The 20335-nt window shown below is 42.9% G+C and overlaps 1 protein-coding gene across 1 annotated transcript in view; it reads left to right on the forward strand.

Moving 5' to 3' along the window:
• The first annotated feature begins 333 nt into the window (after positions 1 to 333).
• zanl (zonadhesin, like) overlaps positions 334 to 20335 on the forward strand; it is a 61312-nt gene continuing 41310 nt past the window's right edge. The window contains exons 1-17 of the mRNA XM_075450943.1: positions 334 to 395; positions 1073 to 1098; positions 2127 to 2273; positions 2402 to 2667; positions 4354 to 4438; positions 4527 to 4679; positions 9632 to 9799; positions 9896 to 9993; positions 10083 to 10161; positions 10266 to 11138; positions 11246 to 11439; positions 11545 to 11686; positions 13457 to 13701; positions 14472 to 14620; positions 14837 to 14965; positions 15388 to 15526; positions 19807 to 19948. Coding sequence (XP_075307058.1) covers positions 334 to 395; positions 1073 to 1098; positions 2127 to 2273; positions 2402 to 2667; positions 4354 to 4438; positions 4527 to 4679; positions 9632 to 9799; positions 9896 to 9993; positions 10083 to 10161; positions 10266 to 11138; positions 11246 to 11439; positions 11545 to 11686; positions 13457 to 13701; positions 14472 to 14620; positions 14837 to 14965; positions 15388 to 15526; positions 19807 to 19948 — 3097 coding nt within the window. The remainder of the gene's footprint in view (positions 396 to 1072; positions 1099 to 2126; positions 2274 to 2401; positions 2668 to 4353; positions 4439 to 4526; positions 4680 to 9631; positions 9800 to 9895; positions 9994 to 10082; positions 10162 to 10265; positions 11139 to 11245; positions 11440 to 11544; positions 11687 to 13456; positions 13702 to 14471; positions 14621 to 14836; positions 14966 to 15387; positions 15527 to 19806; positions 19949 to 20335) is intronic.

Genomic DNA, 20335 nt, shown 5'->3' on the forward strand with positions numbered 1-20335 from the left:
AGCTAACAGAGTGAGAAAGTTAGTCAATATACATGTCAGTATGCATAATGGAAAGGCGTGTCCATGTGATCAAAGTATGTGTTCATTACACAATAAGCTCACTGTACTGTAAGTTCTTGTACTTGTGAAGTTGATGGGCATCCCCACCCTACATGTGATCAATAAGTACCCACACCCACACCTATAAAGTCCCACCCAAAGGGAAAACGCCCTGTCCCTATCACTCCCAGTTACTCATTTACTCATCATGTAGTGCAGTAACTCAGCCTCTATATAAAGTCCTCTGAGCAGGTGCTCTGCCGCTCTGTAACCAACCTCTCACCAGAGGTAACCATGGATGGATTCAAGCTTCTGATCCTGCTCTTCTGGATGTGTGGCTGCGGAGCACAGAGCAGGTGGGTCAGAATAATCATATTCATAATTATGTAATCTATTACTTGTAACAGTGTTACTCAGAAGGCCTGATGATTTAGTTCCTGTTTTTCCACTACAGTTTATCTTCATACATGTTTTTTTTATTCCACTTCTGATTTGATGGAGCTGCTTTACATCTGCTGGTGTTTCCTTGATCTTTGTTTTGCAGGTTGGACAATGCAGAGCCATCACTGGTAGTTCATTGTAAACATTATATAGCTTTGTTGTTTGATGCCGTGAAACATGAAATGATGAAGTTAATCATTTGTAATAGGAGCAGGAGAATTGAAATCTTCTTATATAACCTCCTCGGGGATGTTGTCATTAATTGAGTCCTGATTATCTGTGAGGAAACAACTCAAAACATAAAAGTTGACTTGGTAAAAAAGCGACTTAGAAAAGGTGCTTTTTACGCACTGACATCATAAATCTGCTTTCAACTGAACGTTACAGTTTCTTATTTTCTAAAAGAGTAATAATGAACACTGTAATGATATTGACTGTTTCAGGCTGACTCTTAATAAATCATGATGATGAATCCTTTTTCCTCTGCAGTGCTGATATCGATGTCTTTCTTCCTGATCTTTTTGGGTTTCTGTACTTCTGACTGACTTTAACCAAGCTTTAATCTGTGCCTCTTCTTGCTCTTTATCTGCAGCCCACAGGAAGAACAAAGGGACAATGGTGAGTTGGTTTTAATCTTCCACTAAAATCTGACCTTTGATACAATCATTTCTGTGCATCTTTAGAAGAACTCCCACAGAGGTGGGACTGGGGCGCAGCATGTGATTCACTGCACCCACCCTACTGTCCTTGGGACTTTTGTGGACTTTACTTCTTTACAGCTCCTTATCTTAAGCATCCAGAGCACTTTCACACTTCACAATTGAGTTCAAAGAGCCCAAACAAACACAGCAGAAACAGCAGAAACTTATCAAAATCGAGATTCAAGATCACTGAATTGGTTGTGACGTTTGAAGAACTTTTCAGGATTGTTTTCACTTCCAAACAAAAGGCATGGCTTGAGATAGCTTGTCTTATTTAGAAATTAATTGAAAAAACACTTTATTTATCCCAAAGGGAATGATATGGTATTATTCTATGTTGAAGTTGAATTAAACCTCATTGTACTCTGAAGTACAGAAGATTGGTTAGTGTTTGGAGCTCTTCTCCTGAATACAGTCCTGGTATGATAAAGCCATGATGTGCAGTGTGTCCCTGTTACTTCTCAGTTCTCAGTTTGCTCTGGATGCAGCTGAAACCCAAAGAAGGGATCAACATGCCCATATATTACATCCCACTGTCCCAGGAAACTTGCTGTCAGACACTAGTATACAGATCTTGATTATTAATGCTGATCATCATTGAGAAATGAATTTGAAAAGGAACCTACACATTTTGCAGGTGTAAGGCTCTCATTAACACATGTAGATCATTCTGTCTCCACTTTACCTGAGACTTCTGATTCTTAAGTCTATGTCGTCCCTTCTTTAAGGCAGCACTGATAATATCTAAGCCACCAAGAATGCCTACAATTTAGCTTGTGTGTCATTACTGCCTTGAACAGTTAAGGATCACAGTAAATGTCAGTGAAGCAACTTATCCCACAGACCAAGCATGGACCGCCAGTGGGAATCATTTCCCAAGGAGCACAGATTGTTGGAACAGTAAATGAGATGATGCTACATGTCCTATCACTGTTTCTCCAACAGTGGTCCTGACCTCCTGTGACTTTAACCAGGACAGCGCTCCATTCTGCAGCTTTACTCAGGACACCTCGGACAACAGTGATTGGACCCGACAAAGAGGTCCAACTCCAACACCTGGCACCGGTCCCAGTGGAGACTACCCTGATGGAGGTCTGCATGCTCTGGTTCATCTCTGGTTAAATCAAATCAAATGGTTTATTTTCAGAGTTCTACCATGGTAACACTGAGTGCTCATGGTAGTTATGAAAATGCAAATATCCCTGTTCTTCTGTTTTCAGAGGGCTTCTTTATCTACCATGAGTCTGACAATGTGTCCAATGGACAGACCGCTCGTCTGCTGAGCCCTGCCATCTCCTCATCGGCCGCTCAGATTTGTGTCCAGTTCCAGTACTACATGTATGGCTCCGACAGTACCAATGCGTTAAGAGTCCTGGCAAAAACTCCCAGCGCTGAGGCGGAGGTCTGGAAAAAAACTGGTTTCCAGAGTCCATCCTGGCTCAAGGGTTCCATCACTGTGTCCAAACCCAGCGATGAGAGGCTCACTGTGAGTTGTACCACATCACTGCAGATGCTGCCTTAACTTTTCAAACAGGGAACTTAGAACCAAGAATGTTAGCGTTAGGCTGGGATCTGTTCAGAAAGGTCCTGAAGGGAAAGTCAATCTCCCTGGGTCAGCAAGCAAGACCGAGGTGGCTCGCTGGAGAGAGGGATTCTGTCAGAAATGAGATATGTGAAAGGAAGGTTGTATCAGAGTGTTAAAGCAGCTGCATGTTGTGTTTCTCATTCTTCTCTCAGATATCACTGCCCCATAAAGACTCACAGCATGGTGCGAGTGCAGTGTTTTTATGAAGCATGGCAGCTGAAAATCTCACTTTTCTACATGTTGACACTTCTTCACTGTTATACGGAGCTCAGACTGGCTTTATCCTCTCAAGGGCTTAGTTGCACTTACTCTTAACATGTGCAGTTATTGTGAGCTGGAAAAAACGAGTCACTTGACCTGAGGACTCTGTCTTCTGTTTGAGAGGTGAAGCTGGAGCAAAACGTGAGCCAGAACCTTGTAATGAGAAGCTGAGATTTTATCTTTATGTGGCTCAGATTCAGACTCAGACCTTTCAGCCGTGCAGGTGTCAGCCAGACTGAACGTGTCTGGGGCTATCGTTCCAAACATCCGGCCCAGCCATCATTGAGCTTTAACACATCATGTCCAAATGAATCCTGCTTGAGGCTCCTGTAAAGAAAAGCAGCTTGGGGGGGTCAACAGATAGCTCAGCTTGAACTGGGGCTGAAGCCCCGTAATGCAGCCAGCATTCTGAGGTCTGTCCCTGCCTGTGGCCCTTTCCTGCATGTCTCTGACCCCTTTCCTTACAAATAAAGGCTGCTAGACCCCAAAACAAGGAAAAGCCTATCTCAGCTAGATGAACATATTTCCACAAGTAAAATGAATGAACACTGGATCACACAACTATTATTTCAAATGATAAAAATGGGGATTGGCAGTACTGAGGGAATATGTTAACATTAGCTTTGGCCCTGCAAAGTTGAGCTTTCTGGTTGTGCTGTAAAGACACATTAACCCACGAGGGGTGGAGGGGAGGCAGGTATACAGCCACGTGTTACCTCAGGAAAATGGAAGCTTTGAACAATAAGCAAACTTGACCTTCAGACTTACAGGCAACAGCAAATATTGTTTTTTAACTCGGTGTTTTTTCTCTGTAGAATTGACATTGCAAAGCCACAGACACCAGAAGCAAATGGACAATAGGCTGTTGTAGTTTGGAGGACAGATGAAGACTGGTCTCTCATCTTGATAGATTCTCACCTATTGCCACAGGCAGGAAGTGATGCCAAAGTCATCAGAGCAAATTTCAAAATGGAACTCATTGAGATAAATGACCAGGAATAGTTTAAATGTTAAAAATTTGAAAGCTTCAGAAAATAACATAACAACTGTCTGATTTTTATAGGATGAACAGTACTGTGTCCCTCTAATAATTTCTTACTGCTGATTGGCCTCCACGAAGTTAGGGTGCACAGCTTGCTGAGCAGCTTCTACTGTCTCTGCTTATCCACCAAAAACTGTCAAATTCAAATGTGTATCTGAAGATTAATAGTAACTGAAAAATAATAGTAATAATGTTTTTTTTATACTGAGGGCACTTTCAATGGCTGCTCAGATAAAAATGTGCATCTGAAAGAAAAGCACATCTGTATTTTTCTGTGTCTGCAGATCGTGTTTGAGGCTCAGAGAGGCTCATCTCAGTCCTGTGACTCAGCTCTGGACAACATTGTTATTATTGAAGAAGCATGTCCCTGTAAGTTCTGACACACACAGCCACACATACAGCCACACACACAGACACATGCAGGTGTATAACTGATGTGGAAATGTTTTGTCCCCAGCTTGTGTTTCTGGGTGTGATTTTGACAATCCTGATGACCTGTGTGGGTGGGAGACTCACACCGACGACCCCGATATGTTTGGTTTTATGCAATGGAATGGACCAACAGAGACTGAAGGCACTGGACCTGATGATGACTTTTCCAAACCTGGATGTAAGTTAATCTTTTCTTCTATGATTTGTTTGAAAGTCAGTGCATCACATAGCCTGCTAAAATAGTGCATATTTAAAGTAGGAGTATTTGATCCCCAACATGAGTTCAGTGGGCTGTCCTTATATAACACTTTTCTAGTCTAGTCAGGTTTCCACCTGATGACCCCAATGACATGTTGGTCAGCATTGCTCACTGATCTATATAGGGAGTATAGGGAATTATTCACTGAGTCTGGTCCATTTTTTCTTTAGCACAAGAAATAGGCATTATGGCAGGGTGTACGATTTCTCCATTAGCATTTACAGTGGTGATGGAGATAATTATTAGAGCTTCCAAGTGGGTTGTAGGTGGAGAGAGACGTCAGGATGGCATGCGCCTTGCACCAATTAGGCCCTAAATGGATGATATGACGTTAGTGACTACAACAGTGCCATGTATGAAGAGAATACTTGAGAGACTTAACAAAAATCTAAAGTGGGCTGGGATGAAAATCAAACCTACTAGAAGTATCTCAATAAGTAGAGGGAAATTAAGTGATAGAAAGTTTGTAATAGATGAAGAAAGCATTCCAATAATTAGGGAAAAGGCAGTAAAGAGTTTAGGCAGGTGGTACCAGGCAGACATGAATGATGGAGAGCAGGCAGTGCAGTTTGGGAAAGAAGTTGCTGAGGGACTGGATAGAATAGATCAATCAGAGCTTCCAGGAAAGTTGAAGCTGTGGTGTCTGCAGTTTGGATTGTTTCCTAGGTTGATGTGGTCACTGTCTGTGTATGACATTCCATTATCTGTTGTAGAAAAAATGGAAAGATTAGTTAGTTTTTATATTAGGAACTGGCTCTGTGTTCCTAGATGCTTAAGTACTGTGGCACTGTATGGGAAAGGCATACTCCAGCTCCCAGTATCTAGTCTAGTAGAGGAGTTTAAATGTACTAAATAATAATAATAATAATAATAATAATAATACATTTAATTTTAAAAAAAGCGCCTTTCTCAACGCTCAAGGACACTTTACAACACATTAAAAACACAATAAATAAAATAATACAAGTTAAAAAAGAGGCTAGAGGGAGAATGCAGCTTGAAACAGATGGGTTTTGAGTTTTGATTTGAAGAGGGGTAAAGAGTCAATGTTGCGGATGTCTGGTGGGAGTGAGTTCCAGAGTTGGGGAGCAGAGCGACTGAAAGCTCTGCTCCCCATGGTGCTGAGACGGGCAGAGGGCACAGAGAGGTGGAGGGAGGAGGATGACCTGAGGGAGCGAGATGGGATGACAATGGAGAGGAGATCAGACAGATATGGGGGGGCGAGGTTGTGGATGGCCTTGAATGTGTAAAGTAGGGTTTTGAAAGTAATTATGAATTTGACCGGGAGCCAGTGAAGCTGCTGGAGGACGGGGGTGATATGGTGAAAGGAGGGGGTACTGGTGATAATGCGGGCTGCAGAGTTTTGAACCAGTTGAAGCTTATGAAGGGATTTGTGAGGGACACCGAAAAGGAGTGAGTTGCAATAATCTATGCGGGAGGTGACGAGGCTGTGGACCAGGATAGCAGTGGTGTGAGGAGTGAGAGAGGGGCGGAGACGATTAATGTTACGTAGATGAAAATATGCAGACCGGGTAATGTTATTGATGTGGGAGTGGAAAGAAAGTGTGCTGTCGAGAATGACACCCAGACTCTTAACCTGAGGGGAGGGGGACACGGTGGAGCTGTCTATGGTAAGGGAGAAACAGTCAACTTTGGAAAGGGTGGATTTGGTGCCAACAAGGAGGAGTTCCGTTTTATCACTGTTGAGTTTAAGGAAGTTTGCGGTGAACCAGGATTTAATCTCAGAGAGGTAGTGGGTGAGGGAGGAGGGAGGGAGACTGGCGTCAGGTTTACTGGACAGATAGAGCTGGGTGTCATCCGCGAAGCAGTGGAAATGTATACCAAATTTTCGAAAAATATTGCCAAGTGGGAGGAGGTAGATGATGAAGAGGAGGGGCCCCAGGACGGAGCCCTGGGGAACACCTGAAGTGACAGGGGAGGGCTGAGAGGAGACAGTGAGGACTTGAGCTGTATGAACTGAGTGCGGCCTATGAGGTAGGAGTGAAACCAGTGCAGGGGGGTGCTGGTGATGCCTAAGGAGGAGAGTCTATTGAGGAGGATGGGGTGAGAAATGGTGTCAAAGGCTGCACTTAGATCGAGGAGGATGAGAATGGAGATGAAACCGGAGTCAGCTGCCTTGAGGAGGTCGTTGGTGATATTGATAAGGGCTGTTTCTGTGCTGTGGCTTGGACGGAAACCAGACTGGAATTGTTCATAAAGGCTGTACTTGGTGAGATGGGAGTGAAGTTGGGAAGCAACATTTTTTTCCAGGATTTTGGAGATGAAACGAAGGTGAGAAATGGGGCGGAGGTTATTGAAATCGTTGGGGTCTGAACCAGGTTTTTTCAAGAAGGGACTGACAGCTGCAGACTTGAAGAGAGCGGGAACAATTCCAGTGGACAGTGAGGAATGGATGATGGATGATATGAGGGGGAGCAGAGAGGGAAGGCAGGATTTGACCAGGACTGTAGGGAGGGGGTCAAGAAGACAAGAAGAGGGTTTGGACTTACTGATGAGGTCTGATATTACTGAGGGATGTGGGAGATCAAAGCTGGAAAATGGTTGACAGGGTGGTAGAAGATCAGAGGAGGGGAGGGGAGAGGTAGAGGAGCCTAGGTGCTGGTGGATTTTTTTAACCTTCTCATTGAAAAACAGGAGGAGAGAATTGCAGGTTTCGGAGGAGTAGAGGTGGGGGGTTAGGGAGTAAGGGGGTTGAAAGATGCTGTTGAATACGGAAAAAAGAGTCTTGGTGTTGCCTGCATTAGAGCAGATAAGTCCGGAGTAATATCGTGTTTTAGCATGAGAGATGGAGTCCTTGTAAAGAGAGAGCTGAGCTGTGTAAATGTCTTTATGGATGGAGAGACCAGATTCTCACCAAGAGAAAGCTAGTTGTTGAGCAGGTTCGTAGACAGGAGGAAATGTTAAGGGGTGCAAAGGCAGTGGCTCAGGCTAAGCCTAATTTTGTCAGGTTGTAAGGTTAGTCTGTCACAAGGCCGGTATACATGGCGACATGACCAAGTATTAAGAAGCTTAGCTGCAGGTATTGAAGATAAACGAAGGCAGGTAAACTCAGGAGGGTCTAAGGTGAAGAGAGTGGCAATTCAGTTTGTTCAAGAGGGGGAGAAAGTTAATAAGACGATAAGGAGGCACGGCAGCTTGGAGGATGCTTGTGATTGGGAGATGCAGGTAGATTTAGGAAATAAGCTTGTTGTTCCCCAGGAGATAGCCTCTGCAAATCTAAGGCCTGATATAGTCTTGTGGTCTAGGAGTAGAATGAGAGTCTATTTCATAGAGCTGACTGTTCCTTGGGAGGAATTAGTATCAGAAGCATATGAAAGGAAAAAGCTTAGATATGTGGAGTTGGGGGCAGAAGCAGAGCAGCGAGGATGGAAGGTTAGAATCTGTCCAGTGGAAGTAGGATGTAGAGGATTTGTTGCAAAGTCTGTTGTCTCATTGCTGAGGGAGCTGGGTGTAAGTGGACAGAGTATGAGGAAAATAGTGAAGGAAGTGTCAGGTGAGGCAGTAAAGTCCAGTCAGTGGATTTGGATTAGAAGAAGCAATAGCAGCTGGGGGCCCAGCAGGGGGAGCACTTAGGGTAAACAGACTCTTTGAAAAAGCAAAGAAGAAGTTCAGGATATTTAAGTGGAGGGTGTGGCCCATGTGAGCCTTTTGAAACCAGGCGGCCATTTTGGGTGAGTTGGCTTTGAGTGAGTTGTATGGCTTTGTTTTTGCTGGCATTCTTAGTGAATGTAGGGCTGTTTAGATGAGTTTGTCTGCTGAATCTGCTAGTGTGTCTGCTAGTGTGTTTTGTCCTGCCTCCACCTCTGGCACCTTCTATATTTTCATTACCCCTACCCGAACCAGGGTTTGCATCCCTCTGTGACTGGTGTGCAGTTGGTGAGAGGCTGGGTGGTTGTGGTGTGAGGAGCAGTGTTGGCTGGCATTAGGGGGGTGACTCTGGGATGCTAGTGGTCATTGTCTAGCCTCCTGGAGGTGTCATGGGTCCAACTAGATGAAACACTGATGAAAGGAGGTTCCCACCTGATGACCCCAATGACATGTTGGTCAGCACTGCTCACTGATCGAAATAGGGAGTATAGGGAATTATTCACTGAGTCTGGTCCATTTTAAATTTTTTTTCCCTTTAGCACAAGTTTCTTGTGTTTACCTTGAATAGTTGACCACTCAAAGCACCTTTACACTACAGGCCACATCCCCCCCCATTCAAACACACACTCATACAGCACTTCTTCATCTGTACAGTGTGACAAGCTATACGGGGCGTTTTCTTTGCTATCGCACACACTCACACGCCGATGGATGCATCAGAGGCAACTAATGGTTCAGGGTTCAAGGACACTTCGTCATGTGTTCTGAGGAAGCCAGAGATCAAACCACTGACCTTCCAACTAGCAGATGACTGCTCTTCCTCCTAGGCTGTATCTGTGCCAAATACAGAATGAATGTGACAAAAAAGATAAAAATTACATGCATTTGACCACAACAGTTCATATTCACCCCAACCAACATTTGCATAATTTGTACTGACCATACAAGAAGCAATTAAAAACATCCTATCACATCCACTTATACTCTACTATCATCTTTACACATACAAAGCATTTTGGTTTTTTTGTCTTGAACTCAGTCTTGACCTGTCAGCCACTCTTAGGATAAGCAATCTAACACTCTTTTAGTGGTTCTGTTATTTTATGGAATGTTCTAAAGACCAAACAGGGTGGTTGGGGGGGTTATTTCTAAACTGAAAATAAGCTAACCAGATATTACTAAATACATTTAGAAACGTATTAATAATCACAATTAATTGTGACAAAAATGTCAGTTGGTAATTATGACCCCTACATATGTAGTTGGATCATATATGCTGTTGGATTCTTTGGATGCTTTCCCTGGAGTCAGCGCTCAAATCAGAAGTCCTCAAATAACCCCCACCACTGGATGTTTGGAGGTCAGCTTCCACTACTACATGTATGGTACCAGTACCACCATGCAGCTGAGTGTCCACACCATTACCTCAGGTAAAAAGATAAATTCAGTATGAAATAATAAAAAAAACTAAATGCTGGCAGCATTACAATATCTGCATGATTTGGTTTTTACTTTCTTTTTACCAGGTGAAAACCTTGGACCCGCTCTCTTCACTGTCAGGGGAAACCAGGGACAAGGCTGGAAGCCTGCAGAGGTTCACTTTGAGGGAACTGCTGCCACCCGTGTAAATATATTAACTCCATGTAGCTATTTTTGGATGCATATACCTTTCGACTTACATTCATTTGCTTCTTTCGTTTATATGCATTTCAGTTTGTGATTGTGGGCACTTTTGGAGAGACTCCTCAGACAGATATCGCTGTTGATGCAGTGTGTATCAAGACCTGCGACGGTGAGAAACTGACCAGAGCAAGAGCTACTCATCACACAATATGAAATATGAATAAACTATGTCAGTGATGTTTTCATGAGAAATGATCTGTCTTTCATTTACAGTTCAGCCAACAACTCCTGCACCACCAGTTACAACTGCCAGACCAAGCACACCCAAACCAACCACCCCCGGCCCAAGCACACCCAAACCAACCACGGCCGGACCAAGCACACCCAAACCAACCACCCCCGGCCCAAGCACACCCAAACCAACCACCCTCGGCCCAAGCACACCCAAACCAACCACCCCCGGCCCAAGCACACCCAAACCAACCACGGCCGGACCAAGCACACCCAAACCAACCACCCCCGGCCCAAGCACACCCAAACCAACCACCCTCGGCCCAAGCACACCCAAACCAACCACCCCCGGCCCAAGCACACCCAAACCAACCACGGCTGGACCAAGCACACCCAAACCAAGCACACCCAAACCAACCACCCCCGGCCCAAGCACACCCAAACCAACCACGGCCGGACCAAGCACACCCAAACCAAGCACACCAAAACCGACCACCCCCGGCCCAAGCACACCCAAACCAACCACGGCCGGACCAAGCACCCCCAAACCAACCACCCCTGGACCAAACACACCCAAACCAACAACCCCCGGCCCAAGCACACCCAAACCAACCACCCCTGGACCAAACACACCCAAACCAACCACCCCCGGCCCAAACACACCCAAACCAACAACCCCCGGCCCAAACACACCCAAACCAACCACCCCTGGACCAAACACACCCAAACCAACCATCCCTGGACCAAACACACCCAAACCAACCACCCCTGGACCAAGCACACCCAAACCAACCACCCCTGGACCAAACACACCCAAACCAACCACCCCTGGACCAAACACACCCAAACCAACCACCCCCGGACCAAACACACCCAAACCAACAACACCTATACCAACTACAACCAATCCACCAAGTATGAAATGTCGTTATTAAGAGTTTTCACTAACATTTCATGAATTAATTCAATATTTCTCGTATTTTTTTTCCCCCTAAATTCTCAATTCTCTTTTTGGTGTACAGACCCTTGTCCTCCTAATGCAGAGTATATTGACTGTGGTCCAGCTTGTATTCCCACCTGTATGGAGCCATCCACCAACTGTTCTGGCTCCTGCATCAGTGGCTGTTTTTGCAAACCAGGCTTTGTCTTCAAGGGACGACGGTGTGTGCCATTAGATAAATGTGGCTGTTTGGATGACCACAATAACTACTATGAGGTCAGAGATCATAGTTTGAAATATTATGTTAATAAATATCTGCTTGTTAGCCTGGGTGTATTGTGCACACTCTTGATATTGATAAATTTTTCCATTTTATTTCAGCCTGGCGAGGTTGTGTTTGGGGATGGCTGTACAAAGCTGTGCCGCTGTGGTGGAAACTACACTTTGGAATGTATTGATAACTCCTGTGACCCCACTGAAGAGTGTCGAGATGTTAATGGTGTTGCAGGCTGTTATCCTAAAGGTAATAATTCCAATGTTATCTGCACAACTGTCCAAAAAAAAGTGATAAGAACAGTTCCTAACAGCCACTAAATTATAACTCAGGTTTGAAGGAATTGTCATTCTAGACAATGCCATTGGCTAAATGATATGAAAATAAGAAATGTAAAGCGATGGTTTGGTTATGGTCAGTCATAAAGATATTAAATCATTTTCCTGTGGACTTTCATATGGGGTACCCTGAAGTTGAGTGGACTACCTGATTTTAACTTAAATGGTGTGTGGTTATTGGTTTTCTGTTCTCGGTATAAACTGTCCATAGCAAACATCATGTTCGAGAATAAGGTACTTCACAGGTCTTTATAGGCCAAAGTCTTGGTCACATTATCAAACCTGAGGCCATATGTGTTGAAGACATAGGTGACCTCTCTTCATCTATGTTGTTGTTGAGATGTCAGCTAATCACCACCTGGTGGAGCGTTAATAATATGGCAGGGAAGACTGCCAGACTGACATGGTAAGGTGTAGGTTCCTTATGGGTTTTTCTAGTCACCTCTTCCAAAATAACTTTTTGTGCATCCTGAGGAGGACTGGAGACATGGAGTTTGAGTGGACCATTTTCAAAGCTTCTGTTACAGAGGTTGCTATTTGGAGCTTTGGTCAGAAGATCATCTGCACCTTTCATTATAGCAGCCTAATTACCCATTGGTGGACACTGGTATTGAGTGAGGTGAAGAGAGAGGCTATCCAGGATTGGTTGGTCCAGTGATCTCTTGAAGTAGCACACAGCTACCAGGAGCCAAAAGAACTGAAGTGTGATGGTTGCAGCAGCAAAAGCCCCTGTGTGAGAGGAGTTTGGAGAGGCTATGCAGAAGGACATTCTGTTGGCAAATCATAAAAAGACTCATAAAAGGGGAAACGGGCTTTGTCCAGACCATATTCAGTCGGGAAAAAGAACTGGAGGATATTGATGGTGGAAAAGTTATGAGCAGCTCCTGAATCTGACCAAGAAATCCTCTGTAAAGGATGCAGATCCTGAAGACTTGGGTGGAGCTTTTCCCATATTCCTGTAAAAAGGTAGTAGATGTATTCAAGAAGCTCATTAGTTGCAACTTTTTAGTGGGTAAGGAACTCCACTAAGGCAGTTTCTTGTCCCTTACTCTGCTTGACTTCTGTTCATCATATTCATGGCAATTCTTACCAAAAAAAACAGTACAATGTAATTCAGACATAACTGCTATGAGCTGCGATGAGGAAGTACAGCCTCTATACATGGGACGCCTGCTCAACCAGTTGAGCTATATGGTGCCCCATTCCCATTAGATTAATATTAAGTGGTACATTAAGTGGAAATCAGCTGGAGAGTAGCATCTGAGGAAAAGCATGCCCTTTGTAAAGACAAATGTCCAAATACAGTGACAAAGTAAATAAGTTGGCAACAATGAGACCACGTATTCAGTTTCTTTACTGTTCACCAAGGTTGCTTACATTTCTCGAAGGTTAGTTTGGGTAAGGGTCTTAATCTTTACAGATTAAAAATATTTTTGTTTTTAATCCAACATTATACTATATACCTAAAAACTACAGCCTGACAATATCATCTACTCCTCACATTTCAGACACTAAATTAGTGTCTACATTGTTTTTATTGTCAGAATGCAGTTTAAATAACATAGTTTGTTGTAAGGAAATATACTACCAATGTTCATGCAGTTTCACACATGTGCATTGAAATAAGTTATTTATCACAAAATATGTTAACGTATATTTTTTCATTTGTTTTCATCCTTAGGTACATCCACTTGCATAGCATCTGGTGATCCTCATTACACCACCTTTGACAAACGCAAATACAACTTCATGGGAAACTGCAGCTACTTGATGTCTGCACCCTGCAATGGCACATCTCTACCCTACTTTGAGGTCCATGCTGACAATGAAAATCGATATAACAGGCCTACCATCTCCTATGTGAAGGCTGTACATGTATATGTACACATGGTGAAGATCTCCATTCTCAAAGGTGGCACTGTGCAGGTAAGAAATGAGGAACTAACAGACACCAACAGATCACAGAGAAGTTCAATCTCTGGTTCTGAGCATGCACGTGGCGACAGTGGAAAGAAAAAGCACTAGGTGTGCAGTGTTCAGTTTTGGGTTGAAACCTTGGTGCTATTTGCATGTATGTGTAAATATGGATTTTTTCCGAGTGCTCTGGCTTCCAATGATTTTAATTTATTCTATGATTCTCTATAACTTTGTTATGAGTCTGCATGTTTGGCTATCTCCCTGTAATGAACTAGTGACCTGTTCAGGGGGAATCCTGTTTCCTACCCAGTCACCAGGAGGGACTCTATTGAATGACAGGGATATAGCTAGTGAATGAATGAATGTATAGAGGGCTGCACAGTCGTGTGGTGGGTAGAATGGTCGCCTAACAGCAAGAGGGTTCCCAATTCAAATGCCGACTGGGGCCTTACACAGAAACTTTTGGTGACTCTTAATTGACTCCAGGAGCGAGTGTGAGTGTGGATGGTTGTTTGTCTCATGTGATGGACTGCCGACCTGTCCAGGGTGTACCCTGCCTCTTGCTCAATGGCAGCTGGGACAGGCTCCAGGCCCCATGTGACCCAGAATTGGATTAAGCATGTACAGAAAATGGATGGAAGAATTTATTATTGTACTAAAACCATTCTTGTAACATCGGTTACCGGAAACTCTCCACCTGCTTTGTTTATAATAACTGACTGAATTCTATTTTCTCAGTAATCATTAAGTGTGTTTTCCATGCATTTTTCCCCATACAGGTGAATGAGACCAATATCAACCTCCCAGTGACTCCGGTCCCCGGTGTTTCTGTGTTTAAGTCAGGAAAACATTACACCGTGTCCATGAACTTTGGTGTAACTGTCCGTTATGATGGAAACCATTTCATGGACATCAAAGTGGTCAAAGAGTGAGTGAGAACTAAACAACTCATGCTGTCTTTACACGTGGTTTTAGCACATACAACGACTACTATTAATGGAGATTTTGGCATAAATAGGACAAAAAATAAATGAATGAAAGCTTGTACTAAGATTTGGTGAAAACAAGTCTCAAACTCTGAAACGAGATTTATCACTGATTGTATTTCTGCTCCGACTTACTTGCACGTTTTTGTTATCTTTAGCTATCAGAACAAACTCTGTGGACTGTGCGGAGACTATAATGGAAAAGGTGATGATGAATTCCGTAAACCAGATGGAACCTTGACAAAGAATGCCAATGAATTTGGACACAGCTGGAACACTGACCCTATGTGAGTATTGCAGTTGCAGGTGTACCTTGATATTTCTAAAACACCTAAAAAAGCTTTATGTACCTTTATCAACTTCTATATCAAAATCTAAAAAAGTGTTAGCTCATCATAGCTACAACATGGTGAATACAAACAACTAGAATTAAATGAAAGGGCTGGATTAAACTTTATAAATGTATACAGATACTGGTCAGAAGGTTATTTTATTTAGCTTATTAAGTTCAATTTAGTTATTTACACTAATTCCGGTGAATCTTTTAAATACTTTATTATATGATTTAATATTTGTATTTCTCATTCTGTATTCCTAATCATTTCTTATAAGTAAAAGGATAATATTTTTCCAAACCAGTGTGTATTAGTTCATTCTTTTTTATCAGAATGAGCAGGGACAAAGTGTAACTTGATATCTGTGTTGACAGGTGTAATAAGAAACCCAACACCACCATCCCAGGATGTGATGACGAAGACAGGGAGCTGTATGAGAGCTCTGGATACTGTGGTATCCTGCTGGACAAAAAGGGTCCCTTTGCTGTGTGCCACCCCAAAGTCAACCCCAATGTATGTTCATGTGCATCTACACATCCCAACATACACTATATTGCCAAAAATATACACTCACCCATCCAGATAATTAAATTCAGGTGTTCCAGTCACTTCCATGGCCACAGGTGTATAAACTCCAGCACCTCAGCATGCAGACTGCTTCTACAAGCATCTGTGAAAGGATGGCTCGCTCTCAGGAGCTCAGTGAACTCCAGCATGGTACCATGATGGGATGCCACCTGTGCAACAAGTCCAATGGTGAAACTTCCTCGCTGCTAAATATCCCACAGTCAGCTGTCAGTGGTGTTATAACAAAGTGGAAGCGATTGGGAACGACAGCAGCTCAGCCAGGAAGTGGTCGGCCAGGTAAAATGACAGAGCGGGTCAGAGGATGCTGAGGCTCATAGTGCTCAGAGGTCGCCAACTTTCTGCAGAGTTCAGACCTCCAACCTTCATGTGGCCTTCAGATTAGCTCAGGAACAGTGCATAGAGAGCTTCATGGGATGGGTTTCCATGGCAACTACATCCTGGCGGTTGCCAGGGGAATGGTAGTTGTCTGACTGCATTGTCCCAAGTGTAAAGTTTGGTGGAGGGGGGATTATGGTGTGGGGTTGTTGTTCAGGAGCTGGGCTTGGCCCCTTAGTTCCAGTGAAAGGAACTCTGAATGCTCTGAAACCCGATAGAACACCTTTGGGATGAATCAGAGCAGAGACTGTGAGCCAGGCCTGTCCAACATCAGTGTCTGACCTCACAGATGAGCTCCTGGAAGAAAAAACTCCCATAAACACTCCTAAACCTTGTGGAAAGCTTTCCCAGAAGGAGCTGTTTGTAGCGTTCTCGGGCAATTATATATATCAAATATAAGGATTTATCTTAAACCTCGAATTAAGGGCACCACCTACCGCTATCTTAACTTTACGTTACAGTCAGGTAGGAAAACTGTTAAAATCTTACGATCCTGGTATGTTAAATTAATAATCAGTTAATAATCAATTAATAATCAGTCTCATATCTCGCTACTTTCGTGAAGTTCTCGTTTGGTTGGACAGACATTACGTAAAGAAAGCATACGACACAATCTGTGATTATAACATATATATAGATATATGAACTGTTTATTACAATGATATGACCAAAACATGAACCTTTAAACAAACAGGAGATGCATTGAATATGGGTGATTATATAAAACACTTAGTGAATGGAAAATAAAATATTGGGGAATGGGGAGATACTGGATGTTTTCAAATAGGTTGGCTGACTATTTGACGCTAAATACTGACATTTCGGATTAATTTATCATTCTGTGAAAGCCTCGAGACATCCATCAAACCCACTTTAAGGTGAAAACGGGTCGGTCTTACTGTGCTGAAGTTCTGCTTAGTCAGCTCGGAACACGGCAACGGCCACGCGGGGTCCGAGGGGATTTCTCTTCCGCTCTCTGGGCCTTCCTGGTTGTGGTGGCTGACTTTAGCGGACTTCTCAGTTGCTTCTTTTCACTGGGAAACGGGAACGATGGTGCCGAGGGCTGTGGTTAGATGATCGAATCTTCTGAGTGTCAGTGGGTCCGTTGCTTCTCTGATGAAGTGAACTTAAGTTCACAGAAGATTAATAAAAGGTTGCTTGGAGTTGGTTTTCTTGGTAGGAAAACTTCATTCTGTTCTTATCTTTGTTCGGGTCTTTCTTTCTCGTCTCCGGGGTCTCACTGGGTTCTGGAGGGCTTCCTCCGGTCGTCCTCTGCATCGCTCATCCTCACGTCCTTCCGCTCTCTCCTGAGATTATGGGAAAACTCCCAAACTCTGGTGAGCTCTTCTCTTCTGCTCAAACCATCTCCAAATCTCTCTGAGCAACTGTTCTCTGCTCAAATCTCCTTCTGAAACTCTGGGTTGGAACTCTTCTGGAACAAGTGGCATGAAGCCAGAAACAAGACGCCTGAAGCGAGAGCCAGAAAACGAGAGCCTGTGTTTTTCTCGGGCTCCGGGTTTTGACTCTCGGAGGCGGGGCATGACGTAAGCTTACACTACTCTTTCAGCCAATGATATGCCTGAACTGTTGTGCATGTCTGTCTGGATGTCTGTGTAAGATGATCTGTTTTTATATGGGGATTTCTGGATGAGACAAAGAAACTCTTATTTCTCCATTACTCCGTCTCATAGAACATTTGTCTCGGTGATTCTGAAAACACCACATCTTGTTAAGATATGCAGATTAAAGATATAACATAGACTTGCAATATAAAGACATCAAAATAACACACAACGTAATTGATGATTATGACTTTCAAAATTCAGATGAATATCTATGAAATCGTGACATATGAATAGTGAACCACACAATGTTAATTTTCTGTGTTAACAATGGGGATAGCAAACAAATACCAAATAGATACCGAAGGGACATCGTTAAAAGTTAAAAGTTGCATATATCTTGTCCATTTTACTGAGTCCTCTGGGATTTAAATGTTCAACTAATCAACACTGCAGACCACTAGGGGGCAATGTGGTTCCAACAGGCAGGTTGGGCATTTTCCACCAAGATCAGTTCTTTGTCAATATTTAAGCCAGAATCGTACAAATTGTCTCTATATGCGTCTTGTGATCAAGCTGGAAACCTGAAAGAAATTGTATACGGTTATCAAACACATTTAATATAGTTTTAAGGTTCGACTAAAAGTGAGTCTTAGTGAAGTCTTCTCAGTTCGTATGTAGCCATCTGGTCTCTTTCTCTGGTGGGAGAGGGTGTTAAAATGTCAATTTGATTCATGGTGAAGATAAGATAGTAAGTCTCCCACCTCTCCAACATAAAGATTCTTTGTTCATTCGAGTTTATCCCAATTTATGGAGAGCGTCTGTTGCGAGTTCGACTCCCCAAAAACTCTCAAAAGGGTAGAAGGTTAACGTAAATTAGGCAGTTTCTGTCTCTTTTTCCTTTGTGGAAAGAAAATGAAGATCTGGTTTATATCCACATACGTAAACATCCCCCACAGGAATGTTGGTTTTGTCAAAGTTTGAAAAACTCTTAATCCACATGGCACTGTGACTGCTACATTCCCCCATTCGAATCGGATCTGAACTCGTGGCTGATCTGAATCGCAGGTGAAGAAGTCCAGTGGGTCCGAGTCTGGTGGTTGCTAGGACTCTCAAGAGGGTTATGGTGGGTGTCTCGAGACAGCCTAATACAATTCTGACACAACAATGGCTATAAAACTACAATGGCTATAAACGTAATTTTGTTAAGCTTACTTAACCTACGTAGTAAATGTCTAATAGCTAAAGATAATGTTCATAAGTAAAGGTTTCTAAGCCTATATAATTTCAAATGGAAAATCCTAGTAAAAGCATGCAGATTTCTTTTGGAAAAAGATCAATGTTAGGGGAGAATTTTACTCATTGTTAGAGTCATGATCTAGGATGTGGTATTTCTTAATAGTTAGGAAATGAGCACGTTTACTACCTGAGTGTGAGCATATTCGCAGGACTTTATACGATCAGTAATGTGTAACATATTTGTCGCGGCGGCGGTCCTGGACAGGGCTTCACTGTACAGCAGTAACGAGTGATATTCTAACTAAAAGGATCCATGGTGAAAGCTGTTGTCAGTGTTTCACTGCTAATTTGGCTTTTAATTCAGTTATAGACCAGTTTCCCCCATTTGTAGATGTCACATGGGTGAAATAAGGTAAGTTGAGTGTGTCACCAGATAATGATAGACTTGAACATTGAACATTGGAAAGAAAATGAAGATCTGGTTTATATCCACATACGTAAACATCCCCCACAGGAATGTTGGTTTTGTCAAAGTTTGAAAAACTCTTAATCCACACAGCACTGTGACTGCTACATGTTATAGCTGCAAAGGGTGGGCCGACGTCATATTAAACCCTCTGGATTAAGAATGGGATGTTACTGAAGTTCATATGTGTGTAAAGGCAGATGAGTGAATGAATGATGAGTGCATAAGTAAACACACGTCACATAAAAATGATGGAGCTCCCTCCTCTAATGTTGACAAATGTTTTGGAGGCTAGTGCTCCTGTAGATATTCATAGATTCATTCATTTCAAAATCTTGTCTTTTTAGTTAACTGAGTTTGTTCCACTAAAGATTTACCCTGTATGACACACCATAAGTATCCTTATGTCCTGATCTTAATTGTATAAATATGGGTCATGTCCCTTGGTTAGTTGTTCATTGCTGCCAATAGCAATTCAGCAGCCTGGGAGAGAAATCCGAATTTATTTTTTATTTAGTCAGATTTCAGCATTGTAACTTAACAAACTGATTTTGTGTCTCCAGAATTACTTCAGGGACTGTCTCTTTGACTTATGTGAGTTGGACGGAGCCAAACCTATTCTTTGTGAAGCCATCGAAGCCTATGTCAATGAATGCCAGGATCGTGGGGTCAACATTGGACCCTGGAGGAATGAAACCTTTTGCCGTGAGTGTTGGGAAAATGAACATTTAGACAAGGGTTGGATAGATGGAAGAAGTGATGGTGCAAATGGGTCATTATACTCCTGACAGTACACAAGAAAGCAAACTTACAAAGACAGATTTCTGGCAGTTCTACCCAGCCCTCCGAGAAACTTAGCTACTGGTTAAACCCATCTTGAGACAGATTTTCTACAATTTCTTTTTTCCAAAAATAAAAAACTACTTCTGAAACCAAAAGCTAATACAATGCCTATCAGCTCTGATCATTGATCCTTGAAGCCTTCTTACCTGTAATTGGTAAGCATTTTGTTTGGTGTGAATTAGGATTAGCTGCTGGGTTTGATGGTAAAATGTAAAACAAACACGTTGGCCAATTATGGATTAGTGTGTA

The sequence above is a fragment of the Odontesthes bonariensis genome, chromosome 19, assembly GCF_027942865.1.
Source record: "Odontesthes bonariensis isolate fOdoBon6 chromosome 19, fOdoBon6.hap1, whole genome shotgun sequence".
Taxonomy (NCBI): domain Eukaryota; kingdom Metazoa; phylum Chordata; class Actinopteri; order Atheriniformes; family Atherinopsidae; genus Odontesthes; species Odontesthes bonariensis.